The 12,387-nt window shown below is 54.0% G+C and overlaps 1 protein-coding gene across 1 annotated transcript; it reads left to right on the forward strand.

Moving 5' to 3' along the window:
* CHRNB2 (cholinergic receptor, nicotinic, beta 2 (neuronal)) lies at positions 1 to 9,092 on the forward strand. Its single transcript, XM_011928227.1, has 6 exons — positions 1 to 97; positions 1,451 to 1,596; positions 1,781 to 1,825; positions 2,246 to 2,355; positions 3,179 to 4,151; positions 7,644 to 9,092. Exons 1-6 carry the CDS (start codon positions 34 to 36, stop codon positions 7,812 to 7,814), a joined length of 1,509 nt encoding a protein of 502 aa, XP_011783617.1. The 5' UTR covers positions 1 to 33; the 3' UTR covers positions 7,815 to 9,092.
* The last annotated feature ends 3,295 nt before the right edge of the window (positions 9,093 to 12,387 follow it).

The raw sequence follows: 12,387 nt of genomic DNA on the forward strand, positions 1-12,387 counted from the left end.
GGTGTAGGCGAGGTAGCGAGCTATGCCCGCGGCATGGCCCGGCGCTGCGGCCCCGTGGCGCTGCTCCTTGGCTTCGGCCTCCTCCGGCTGTGCTCAGGTAAGGGAAAGACGGGCACTGGCCAGATTCTCCTACCCCAGCCAACGGCCCAAGACTCGGCGTGCTCTGACTCACCCCTGCTAGGCCGGAAGGTGGAAGAAGGGATTCCCTAGAGGTGGGGGAGTCTGCTGGGGGTTAGGGGAGAGACCCCGGGACTGCAGAGAGCACCTGGGAGGCTGGACTGGGAAGGAGACAATACTCGAAGGAGTAAGTGAAGCAAAAGAGAGATGGAAACCTGGCCAGCGGTGGTAGGGGTGATGCAGGCACAGAGAGCAAGGAGGCAGGGGATCTCCCCAGGTGTTCTGGTGTGGCAGGAGGGCCGGCTCTGAGGGCGCTAAGATGCCGTCTGACTTTTTGTGAAACATTATCTCAAGAAAGGTACCTGGTCCAGCACCCCTCCCTGGGCTCCCTATCGTTTCCCATCCCCCACATTGGGCTCTAGATTCTCATGACCCCACAGGGGCAGAGAAGGGGAGAGAAAGGAACGGACTTTTCAACCCTCTTGTAGGTGGGACAGGAGACTTGGAAGGGAAGAAGCTCTGCCAGGCTGAGGACTAGGAAGGAACTCTCTGAGGGGATGGGAAGGGGTGTGTTCGTGCAGAGTTGCAGAGGGGGGTGCACTGTGGGGAGGGGCAGGCACAAAAGGAATGTACAACCGAATGAGCTTTCCACACCTACAGGCCATCTCTGGGGGTGGGCTGCTGTGTGTGTGAAACTTGGGGCTAGATATATGCCTGACCTACAGCTTAGGCAGCCCAGCTATTCCACTCCAACTCAGTGCCTTTAGGGAGAGGGGAGGATGGCATCGTGACCACAGTCACGTGTCATTATGTGAGGCACATAATGCCATTTGCACATGTAAATGGTGAACGGAAACAGTTCTTTGTGTCCCACCACACATATGCTTTCTCCTTCTCAATCAGCAGGAGAAAGGGTGTGTGTTGTGGGACACAAATAACTGGGACAAATAACTGTTCCCTTTCACCGCCCTGCAAAACCTCCCTTGAGTCATAGGTATTTGCTGGGGAAACCATGGAAGCAGAAATCTCAAACTGCCCTCTGAGACTTTGGGGGAAGAGCTGTTCTCCACGAATCCTTGCAGAGTGGGTTCTTAGTCTCAAGGCATCTCTGTGGGGCTGTCTGGACTCCTTGGTCAGTGGTCTCAGAGAGGGGCTTTTCTATGAAGACGTTAATCTGGGGCCTCCCTGGGGGTAATCTAAGCATTTTGCAGTATCCTTAGGGATGTAGGCAGATACTGGTTGGGCCTGGATTGTCCCATTTGCCTGGAGAGGGTGGGATGTTGGATGGGTTCTCCTTGCCTGCTTACTTTCTTCCTGCCTTTCCCCTGCCCAGGCGTGTGGGGTACAGACACAGAGGAGCGGCTGGTGGAGCATCTCCTGGATCCTTCCCGCTACAACAAGCTTATCCGCCCAGCCACCAATGGCTCTGAGCTGGTCACAGTACAGCTCATGGTATCACTGGCCCAGCTCATCAGTGTGGTGAGTGGGGGTCCCAGACTCTCTGCCCAGCTACTGAAGTCAGCCCCGCCAAAGTGTGTTAATGCTTGTGTGCTTCCTCCTCTGGTGTTTCCAAGGCTTGGGGAGGTGTGAGAGGGACCCTGGGTGGTGGCAGTGAGCCCACAGGCTGAGGGGCCTTCTCGGCAGCCTCTCTTCCTCCCTGCAGCATGAGCGGGAGCAGATCATGACCACCAATGTCTGGCTGACCCAGGTAAGCATAAGTGCTGTCTTCTGCCCATACTCCTGGCCTTCTGTCTCTTCCTTTTCCCCCATGTGCTTTTTTCTTTCTTAATCTCTCAAAAGAGGCAGAAAGGTATAGAGTTTGGAGTCCTAAATAATTGGATTTGAATCGTGGCACTCACCAACTTTGTGACTTTAAACATATTAAACTCTCCAAGATTCATTTTCTCATTTGTAAATGTGGATTCTAATACTGTACTTTGGCCTAGCTGTGCAAATTAAATGAGAAAGTACCGTATGAGCTACACTTGATGGGCAGAGAAGTCACTGTGGGGAAGAGGCTGACTTTTAAAAGCTCCCTCAAGCCATATGGGCCCCCTCAGTTCATTTCCTTAACCTTGAGCCCCTCCCAGGGCAGAAGTTGGTACTGCCTCCCTCTCTCATTTCCCAGGAGTGGGAAGATTATCGCCTCACCTGGAAACCTGAAGAGTTTGACAATATGAAGAAAGTTCGGCTCCCTTCCAAACACATCTGGCTCCCAGATGTGGTCCTGTACAACAAGTAGGAGCAATGGGAAGGTTGGGGGAGACCATTGGAGGGCTCAGGGAGGGAAGGGGTTATGGGGAAGATAAGAGAAATTAACTTATGCTGTGGGAGGGGAGGGACTTATAATAGATATGCAGTCACTACCTAGACAGACAGACCCAGACCAGTGAGGTACAGTGTGGACAGCCAAGGTGACCTGGGCAGTGACCAGCCCACTCCCAGCCAGTTAGGACTCCCAGTATGTATTTGATGATGTGGTGGGGATACAAACAAGTATTGACAGCCCCCAGTGCCTCAACTGATTCAGGAACAGGCTTTCCTGGAAGCCTGGGAAGGATCAAAGAACTTTAATGTCCCAGTTTCTCCTCCAGGTTCTATCCTGTCTCCTGCAATAATCCATCTCATCTCTAAGGTACAAAGCCACCTTCCTTAACTGATGGGACCATGCCCTGTCCCCTTCCATTGCTTGGGGCTCCTCACACTGGCCTCCTGGCTCCCCCAACTTCTCCACCCTCATGAAGATCAACCAGCTTATACAATATGTGACAAGTAGCAGACGTGTCCCCTCCCTCCACCCACCACCCCCTTCTACCTGCAAGGTGTCACACAGGCCTTCTGACCAGGACACTTCTTCTAGTTACTAACCACCCCCTCCCATATCCCCTTCTTGCTCAGTTCCTGCTCCACCTCTCTATACTCCTGGATGGTTACTCTCAGACCTAGGTGTCCCCTCCCCATGTCTCCCTCTGGTTTTGCTCTCCTCCAACTAGGGGCTGGGTTGATGGGTAGGGAGGAAGGAACGCTTAGGCCAGGGCTGACTGTGCCCATCCCTTGGCAGTGCTGACGGCATGTACGAGGTCTCCTTCTATTCCAATGCGGTGGTCTCCTATGACGGCAGCATCTTCTGGTTGCCGCCTGCCATCTACAAGAGCGCATGCAAGATTGAAGTAAAGCACTTCCCATTTGACCAGCAGAACTGCACCATGAAGTTCCGTTCGTGGACCTATGACCGCACGGAGATCGACCTGGTGCTGAAGAGTGACGTGGCCAGCCTGGACGACTTCACACCTAGTGGTGAGTGGGACATCGTGGCGCTGCCCGGCCGGCGCAACGAGAACCCCGACGACTCCACGTACGTGGACATCACGTATGACTTCATCATTCGCCGCAAGCCGCTCTTCTACACCATCAACCTCATCATCCCCTGTGTGCTCATCACCTCACTAGCCATCCTTGTCTTCTACCTGCCATCCGACTGCGGCGAGAAGATGACGTTGTGCATCTCAGTGCTGCTGGCGCTCACGGTCTTCCTGCTGCTCATTTCCAAGATCGTGCCTCCCACCTCCCTCGACGTGCCGCTCGTTGGCAAATACCTCATGTTCACCATGGTGCTTGTCACCTTCTCCATCGTCACCAGCGTGTGTGTGCTCAACGTGCACCACCGCTCGCCCACCACGCACACCATGGCGCCCTGGGTGAAGGTTGTCTTCCTGGAGAAGCTGCCCGCGCTGCTCTTCATGCAGCAGCCACGCCACCATTGCGCCCGCCAGCGCCTGCGCCTGCGGCGACGTCAGCGTGAGCGCGAGGGCACCGGAGCCCTCCTCTTCGGCGAAGCCCCTGGGGCCGACTCCTGTACGTGCTTTGTCAACCGCGCGTCCGTGCAGGGCTTGGCTGGGGCATTCGGGGCTGAGTCTGCACCGGTGGCGGGCCCGGGGCGCTCAGGGGAGCCGTGTGGCTGTGGCCTCCGGGAGGCGGTGGACGGCGTGCGCTTCATCGCAGACCACATGCGGAGCGAGGACGACGACCAGAGCGTGAGTGCCGCAGGCTGGGACCCCAGGCGTGAGATACGGGGTCTGCCAGGGCCCGGGTGTCTGGAAAGCAGCGGCGTTCTGTAGACATGCAGACCTAGTAGGAGTGCAGGAGAGGGAAATGTGAGTCAGGCCTGTGTTGCAGGTCTGGGCGCTGGCTAGGGCCCTTCTGGGTTGGCTTCCGGGAGATGGTGCGGCCTAAATTGGGGTTGGTGGAGGATGATCTTGCTGCTTCCTGAGGGCTAGCACCCAGGGCAAAATGCCTGAGCCGGGCATCGTTATATGGGTAGGGAGGCCTGAAACATGAGGAGGCCCTTTAGGGTTGGCAGCCAGCCTGTGGCCGTGACCCCAAGAGTCCCTCCCTGCTGCTTGCATGTCCACATCCAAGTTGTTAACCTGCAGTTCTTAGCACCAGTGGAGATGAGTCCTTTGTGCACCCCAGGGCAGGAGGGGGCAAAATTGAGGACAGTAGGAGTTGTGTGTGTTGGGGGAGGGGTGGCGTTGGTGGCAGGGTTAGAGATTCCAGGAGCCTGCTTGTGGCGGAGAGGATGGAGTCCCAAATCAATAGCCCTGCTCTTCTGAGTCCCAGGGGATGGCCTCCTGAAATATTTATGGAGATTGGGGTGGGTGAAGGAGAGGGCTCCGTGGCCCCTTCCCTGGGCTTTCTGCACACCCGGTTTTTGGCTTCTTCTACAGGGTTCCCTGAGAGCTTCCTTGAGACTGAACCAAGAGTTGAGGAGAGATATGATAGGTTGACCCTCGCCCCTCGCGCTTTGGGCAGGGGCCAGACCCACCCTGTGGTCAGTCTCTGGCTACCTGGCTGGTTCCAGGCTGAGACTCAGCTGTTGCCATGGTGACTGGCCAGGTTTCCTCTGGGCCAGCTGCCATTTCGGCTGGGGGATGAGGAAGGGCACTGCAGTGTGGGCCTCAGAGATCTGTTTCCCTGGACAGCAGGAGATGGGTTGGAGCTGAAGCTTGGGCCAGGGAGCATCTTACAATCTTGATGGAAGAAGAGGGAGGCAAACACTAGAGGAGATGGGGTGAGAACCTTAGAGCCAGCTGAGGCCAAGTGGAGATGCTGGGATTCAGGGACTCAGCAGGCTGCAGTTACCGCCTCCACCTCTCCTGCTGCAGTCACGCATGTATTGTGCATTTATTGAGCTAGGTGCTGAGGATGCGGTGACCTACTTGGATGCTTCACAGGCACCTCAAACTCAACATGCTCAAAACTGAGTATTTGGTCTACATCCTAACCACCAACTTGCTCCTCCACCAGTCTTTAGTACATGGCATCACCATTCACTCAATGGCTCAGACCGAAAACTCGGAGTGATCCTTGACCCTGTCCTTTCTCACCTCCCTCTCTGTCCAAGTCATCAGAAGTCTTGTCCTGTCACAACCCCAAAGTAATTCTCGGCTTCATCCACTTTTCAGCATCTCCATACTAACACCCTCGTTCTAGGACATCATCAGCTCTTGCCTGGTCTAGGGCAAGAGTCTCCTAATAGTCTCCCTGTTTCAGCTCCTGTGCTCCTGCATCCAAACAATGTCTCCCTCTCAGCTCATGCCTTTCCCTCCTTGCCCAGGTCACTGGTCACTGACTTATCTTTTATTTATATATTTATTTATTTATTTTATTGATATGAAGTTTTGCTTTTATTGCCCAGGCTGGAGTGCAATGGTATGACCTCGGCCTACTGCAACCTCTGCCTCCTGGGTTCAAGCGATTCTCCTGCCTCAGCCTCCAGAGTAGCTGGGATTACAGGTTCCCGCCACCGTGCCCAGCTAATTTTTTTGTATTTTTAGTAGAGACGGGTTTTACCATGTTGGTCAGGCTGGTCTCGAACCCCTGACCTCAGGTAATCCACCTGCCTCAGCCTCCCAAAGTGGAGGGATTACAGGCATGAGCCACTGCGCCCGGCCTGGCTTATCTTGTCTTAAGCAAACCAAGCTCTTTTGTGGCCTCAGGACCTTTGCATGCATCGGTCCCTCTGCCTGAGATGCCCTGTTTTTTTCCTTTAAAAAATTATTACAATTATTAACTTTCACTCTACTATTTGAGAGTAAATTGTAGACACTGTGACCCTTTATCCCAAATAATTTAGTGTGTCTCTCCTAACAGGGACACTGTCTTGCATAACCCAGGTTCGGTCATCAACTTCTGGAAATCTGGAACAGTTCCTCACCTTTGTCTTTCATGGCATAAACGTTTGTAAAGGGTCCAGGCGGCCTGAATGTCCCTCCGTTTGGGTTTGTCTGATCGTTTCTTTATTCAACTTTTTGCTCATGCAGCTGGTTCTCTCTCACTCATCAGACCTTGGTTTAAATCTCACCTCCTCAAAAAGGCATTCCCAGACCACACTCTAAATGATACGTCCTCCTCTTCTTTATCTCAGTCCTTTGTTTGCCAGTGTGGAATTTTTAAATTTGTGCTTATTTTTGCTCCGCCTCCCTCAGTAGACTGGAAACCACTGGATGTGTTTCTGTTGTTCATTTGCATCCCCAGTGTGTAGCATGGTGCCAGGTATATAACAGGCACAGTTGCCACGCGAATGAGTTCTTCAGCTGCTGACTAAATAAAGATGTTCAGTGGCGGTCTCCCCACCCCGAGCTGGCCGGGCTCCAGATGAACACGTGCACAAAGGCCCAGACTCAGGCAGGAATGGAGCAGCTCTGAGGAGACGCTGGCCCTTTGTGCAAGCCTTGTGACTGGCTCTCAAACCCACAGACAGGATTACCTTTTTGACTGATTTGTTCACATCTGGAACCTGGTCCTCACCCTCTGGGGACTGTGGTGTGGTTGGATGGGGCTCAGTGTGTGATCATAAAAGGAGCCAGGCCGGCTGAGGCAGCCATTTACTCACTAAAGCATCAGCCATTTACTCAACACTCTGTGTTCCAGATGCTGAGATGACAAAGATGAATCAGGGCCCTTGTTGTTTGGGGACTTGTAGCTTAGTAGGGGGACAGGCATGCAAATTGAAACAATACAGTACAGTAAATATACTGTGATGGAGACATGTACACAGTGCAGAGGGAACCCAGGGCAGCCAATAGTTCATGCTGATCTGGGGGTCGAGGCAGCCTTCAGAGAAGGTGATGTTTGATTTGGGCTTTGAAGGATATGTAGGAGTATACCAGGTAGAGAAAGGGAGCTCAGGATTTCCAGACATAAAAGAAACCCAAAGACACAGAGACCTGGGAAGACACACGGGGGTTTGGTAGGGCTATGTTATGGGGTGGGAGAAGGAGGAGATAGGCTCATATTTGTCAAGGGTGGGTCTTGATTCCAGACTTGGGAGTTTGCATGGGCCCTGAAGGCAGTGGGGCCACGGGAGGCTTTTACTAAGATCAGAGCCATGCTTCAGCAAGGTCATTCTGGGATCACGGCAGGAGAGGAGTGGTGTGTGTGTCTGCATGGTGGGACCTGTTTATACATGTTTGCCTCCCATCCTGCATCATGTGACCTGGGCCTCCTCCATCTCCTCCATCCAGGTGAGGGAGGACTGGAAGTACGTCGCCATGGTGATCGACCGCCTCTTCCTCTGGATCTTTGTCTTTGTTTGTGTCTTTGGCACCATTGGCATGTTCCTGCAGCCTCTCTTCCAGAACTACACCACCACCACCTTCCTCCACTCAGACCACTCAGCCCCCAGCTCCAAGTGAGGCCCTTCCTCTTCTCCATGCTCCTTCACCCCGCCACCCTCTGCTGCACAGTAGTGTTGGGTGGAGGACGGACGAGTGAGCTATCAAGAAGAGGGGTGCCGCCCCCACAGATCCATCCTTTTGCTTCATCTGGAGCCCCTCCTCCCTCACACCTCCATCCACACACAGCAGCTCCAACCTGGAGGCTGGACCAGCTGCTTTCTGTTTTGGCTGCTCTCCTCCTCTTGTACCAGCCCAGGCAATAGTGTTGATGGGGGAGCAAGGCTGCTGAGAAGCAGAAGACAGGGATGGCAAAGCCATCTACCTTGAGGAGAGAGTGATGGGCAAGGGGCCAGGAAGGGGACAGGATCATCTGCTGCCTCCAAGTCATGGGAGAAGAGGAGTATAGGACAAGGGGCGGAAGAGCAGGAGCTCAGACTGCACCAGGCTGGCCTGACACAATGGTAGCTCTGAAGGGAGGGGAAGAGGAGAGAGGCCTGGGTGTGACCTGACACCTGCCACTACTTGAGTGGACAGTAGCTGGACTGGGTGGGCCCCATAGTGGTCAGCTGTTCCTGCCCAGTAGGTTTAGCCTGGCCCCATTGTCACAGACCCCTGGGGGAGGCTTCCAGATCAGTCCCACAGCCCCTTGCTTCTAAGGGGTCCAGATACCTGCCCCAGATCCTCTTTCCCCACTGAAGAATTCTGCACCCTCTGGACTTTCCTCTCCTTCCTTCCTTTTTCAGGCTCAAGGTGTGGTGGGCAAGGCTGAGTATTAGGGGAGCTTCTAAGTTCTGAATCTTTGGGTGACCTGCTTGGAGTCTCAGGTCCAAATACTTGAACTCTGTGAGAAGTCCAAGTTCATGGGCTTTTGGAACTGGAAGAACTTTGTACAGCCATGGATTCCAACATGAGCCATGTTGCAGGTGAAGAAACTGACCCACACGGTGATTCAAGCCCAGGTGGGTCTCTGACTCTTCCTCCCTGCCCTGAGATCCATCTGTCGAGTGCCCTGTGTTTTCCTCCACTTTGAACTGACTGGTTACTCGAAGGAAGTGAACTAAGGATGTTAGCTTTAAGCCAGCCCAGCCTCTGCCCACAGCAGAACTGAGGTGAATAGCTGGAACTCTGCTACATCCATGCTGCTCCAGTCTGTTCTGCTCGTGGCTCCATCCTTCTGGCTGTTACTCTTCCTCTTCCCCCTCCCAACCAAACCTGAGCAGCTTTGAAGCAGGACTTGGGAAGGACAGGGCTGCTGCTGCTGCCAGCGACACCTCAGAAAGCATAGCCTTGGCTTCCTGTCCCTGGAAGCTATACCCTGACTCTGCTCCCAGAGGCCAGCTGGAGGCCACCTGGCTGGGTAGCCCAGGGAACAGACCTCTTAAGGGATCTCCTGCTTGCTTGTGTTCCCAGCCTGGGCTCAATGCTGGGCCAGCAGATGGTGCGTTACAGAGGGGTCAGCCTGCCAAATGCACTGGAGGGACCTGACCTAAGTCATTTTGTCCCTAGAGCCCAGCTGGGACTCCTGCTTCTCTAGGCAGGGCAGAGGAGGGAGGAGACACAGCACAGGCATAGAGCATGGGGCAGTGACCCCAGAGTCTGGATTCAAGTCCCAGCCCTGCTAATAACTCATGTGAGCCAGCTTGAGCAAGTCCCTTCACCTTGCTAGAGCTCAGCTTCCTGGCCTATAAAATGTGGGTGGTAATGCCCTCTTCCTGGGGTTGCTGTGAGGATGAGGCAGTGCTTGTGAAAAAGCCTAGTGCTGTACCTGGCACAGAGTAGATGCTTCATGAATGTTGAGTCCGAGAGGCAACTGGAGCTGGTGAGAATGGGGTCCTGACTGTCATGCCAGCCTCCCTCCCAGGCCCCCTCTTCCCCCATCTCTTCCATGAGGAAACCAAGTCTCCCTTAACAGGAAGAGCTGGGGAGCTGGGAGGAACATTACAGGAACACCAGAGGGAGTCTAGCAGGTGGGCGGGCTTCTCTCTGGAGCCCCCTCAGCAGTTTCATTCCATTCCTGGGCTGAACCCTTGCTCTGCCCCTACCTCCCTCTGGGGCAGGTGTGTGCTCAGGGACCCCGGGCTCTAGTCCTGGACTGGCTGTGCAGGAGGCTATGCCTCCTGACATAGGTGTGTGCTCAGGGCCCTCAGGCTCCTGTCTTCTACTAGCTGCGGAAGCACATCACTGGGACAGGAAGCCAGTGGCTGCAGGAGACAGGCCTCAGCACATCTCGTCTGTCAGGAAGGGCTCACAAACACCTTTTCTTGGTAGCAAGGAGAGTGTCTGCACTATGGAAACTTCCCCTCTTCTAGAGCAGATTGGGAGCTGCCTGTATTATGTCTGAACCCTCCTCAAACTCACGGTCCTGGGGAAGGCGTCTTGGAACCAGAAACAGCGACAGGAAAGGAGCCTCCCTCTGAAGGGTAGGATGCCGGCCTGAGACCCTCCCTCTTGGCTCTCCCAGGCCTGGGCTAGCCGGAGGCCCCAGCAGCTGCTGCTGTGGCTGTGCTTACTTTTAATATTTCCCATATGTGGCTGTTGTCCGAGTTAAGTCACCAAATGGTGCTAGAGGGGATGGCAGAGAGCAGCTTATCCAGCTCCTCTCCAGGACCCGGTTAACACACAAGGAAACGGAGGCCTAGAGGATGTCTACTGTTTGACCTCTTATAAGAACCAGCTGTGCTGCATCTACAAAATGAAGAAGGCAGAGCTAGCTGAGGTCTTCAGCAAGGAAGAAAGGGGTGAGTGTATATGAGAGGGTTACCTGGGCAGTGTCATTCTCCCCATCTCTGTATGCAGCCCTTTGGGGACCATCACAATAAGGAAGAGGTGAGGGCAGAGGTGAAGGCTCCACTGCCCAGGCAGGGTGTTACCATGTGGTGGGACAGAGTGTGAACCCTCAAGTGCACTGGGAAGCTTTGGGGAACCACAGTCTCTTCCACTCTTGGATCCTGTGTCCTCTTCTCTTGATGTCAGGGAAGCCCCTATGCCTCCTTCCCGTGGTGGGGCTATCTCTGCAGAGAATCAGGTGCCCAAGCTGGGCAAGGACTGGAAGAAGCTCCAGATCTGGAGGAGGCAGAGATACTGGATGGAAACCTGGAGCAAGGGTTTGGGAGGGGGAAGTGAGGAAACAGGTTGATATTATCTCCGTCAGAGCTGGCAAGGCCACAGGTGATCTGAGAACTATTTTTGTCTAAAAAGAAGGCATGCACAGGCTCTCTGCTTTTGACAGGTGGCGTTGCAGTGGGAGGAAGGCAGCTTCCTGGCAGTGAGGTAGAAATACTGTAACAGCTGGTACCAAGTTATTGAAAATTTAAAAGCAAACAAGACACAGCAGCCCCCAGGTGGTGTGTTCTGCTGAGGAAGGATATGGCAGAGGAAGAGCAAGACCGTTTTCCCCTCAGGGAGGGCTCTTTGGGTGGTTTGGAGACCTTGGGCTGTTTGTATCCCAGTATTAGCTCCCGTTACTAAGGGTCTGCTCTGCGCCAGGTCCTCAGCGTGTGCTGTCTTTATTCTTCACAATCCTGTGGGAAGGGGCCTCCACCTACATAACACAAATGCGGCTCAGAGAGACCAAGTGACAGCTAGTGAGTAGTGCTGGGCCTGAACCCCAAGTGCCAGGCCTGAACCCCAAAGTTCATACTCTTGCTGTAGCCGCTGAGGCAGGCAGAAGAGCTCCTCGGAAGGAAAGTGAGGGACATTCAGGGCCTTCTCTGAATCACTCTCCAAGCCAGAGTAGACCCCCGGTTCCAGCTGTCCTCCTCTGTTTCTGGGCAGAGTCAGGCAGGTGTCATAGCATCCCTCCCGGCCCAACCAGTGCTGGCCAGACTCCCATTCACCGACCTTGACTACACAGAGAACAGCCACCTTTTAGTATTCATCCCAATAGGTCGAGACGGTCAGTGTGATGGCCACACGGTTCCTAAAGGACCATAGGTCTAGGAATTATTAGGACACTCACTCAGCCACCCTCGATGCCCCCATCTTCCCCACACTGCCATTCACCTCCCCCATCTGCACTCCTGGAGTATTTGCATTGGTCTAGCCCACTCCAGGTCAGACTCATTAGAGACTCAAGATTCTCGTAAAGAAAGTTGTTTCCAAATTTGTCTTGTCACTCTATTTGGGGGTTGGGAGAGAGCCCGCGGGGGCCAGTGTTGGCCAATCCAGGAAAAAGGGAGAATGCTGGAGAAACTGGACTCATGAGAGGTTAAATACATCACAAGAATCCAAAGAAAAGGTGAGTGGTGACAGTCTGCTGAATCACTGTGATTTGTTGCTTTATAAATTCACTCATCAGATGTAAAAGAAATGGCCAAACGACTGGGCCTGGAGTAGGCAGAGTCCAGAAAAGGCCTCCGGAAGTCCTTTGTGAAGGACTGGACGGAGGCGAGGACCACTCTCCTGGAGGTGGGGATGGTTGGGGTTTCCTCTCACAGTCCCTGTGCTCTGGGAATTAAGGCTGCAGGTTGCATAAGGCCAGACCTGCAGACCTGGGCCTACATCCTGGAAACAGTATTAAATTGTGAGTCCCCTAAACGAAATGCAGGGTGGACAGCAACTGAAATGAGCTGAAGAAACTCCCTCTTGCGCT

This window comes from Colobus angolensis, unplaced genomic scaffold, assembly GCF_000951035.1.
Source record: "Colobus angolensis palliatus isolate OR3802 unplaced genomic scaffold, Cang.pa_1.0 Scaffold77, whole genome shotgun sequence".
NCBI lineage: Eukaryota > Metazoa > Chordata > Mammalia > Primates > Cercopithecidae > Colobus > Colobus angolensis.

Bases quoted from the DNA above. Each gene is read 5' to 3' on its own strand.
- CHRNB2 (XM_011928227.1), top strand. From the start codon at position 34: ATGGCCCGGCGCTGCGGCCCCGTGGCGCTGCTCCTTGGCTTCGGCCTC. The intron at 1,597-1,780 runs GTGAGTGGGGGT...TCCTCCCTGCAG, and splicing joins TGGCCCAGCTCATCAGTGTG to CATGAGCGGGAGCAGATCAT. The intron at 2,356-3,178 runs GTAGGAGCAATG...ATCCCTTGGCAG, and splicing joins GATGTGGTCCTGTACAACAA to TGCTGACGGCATGTACGAGG.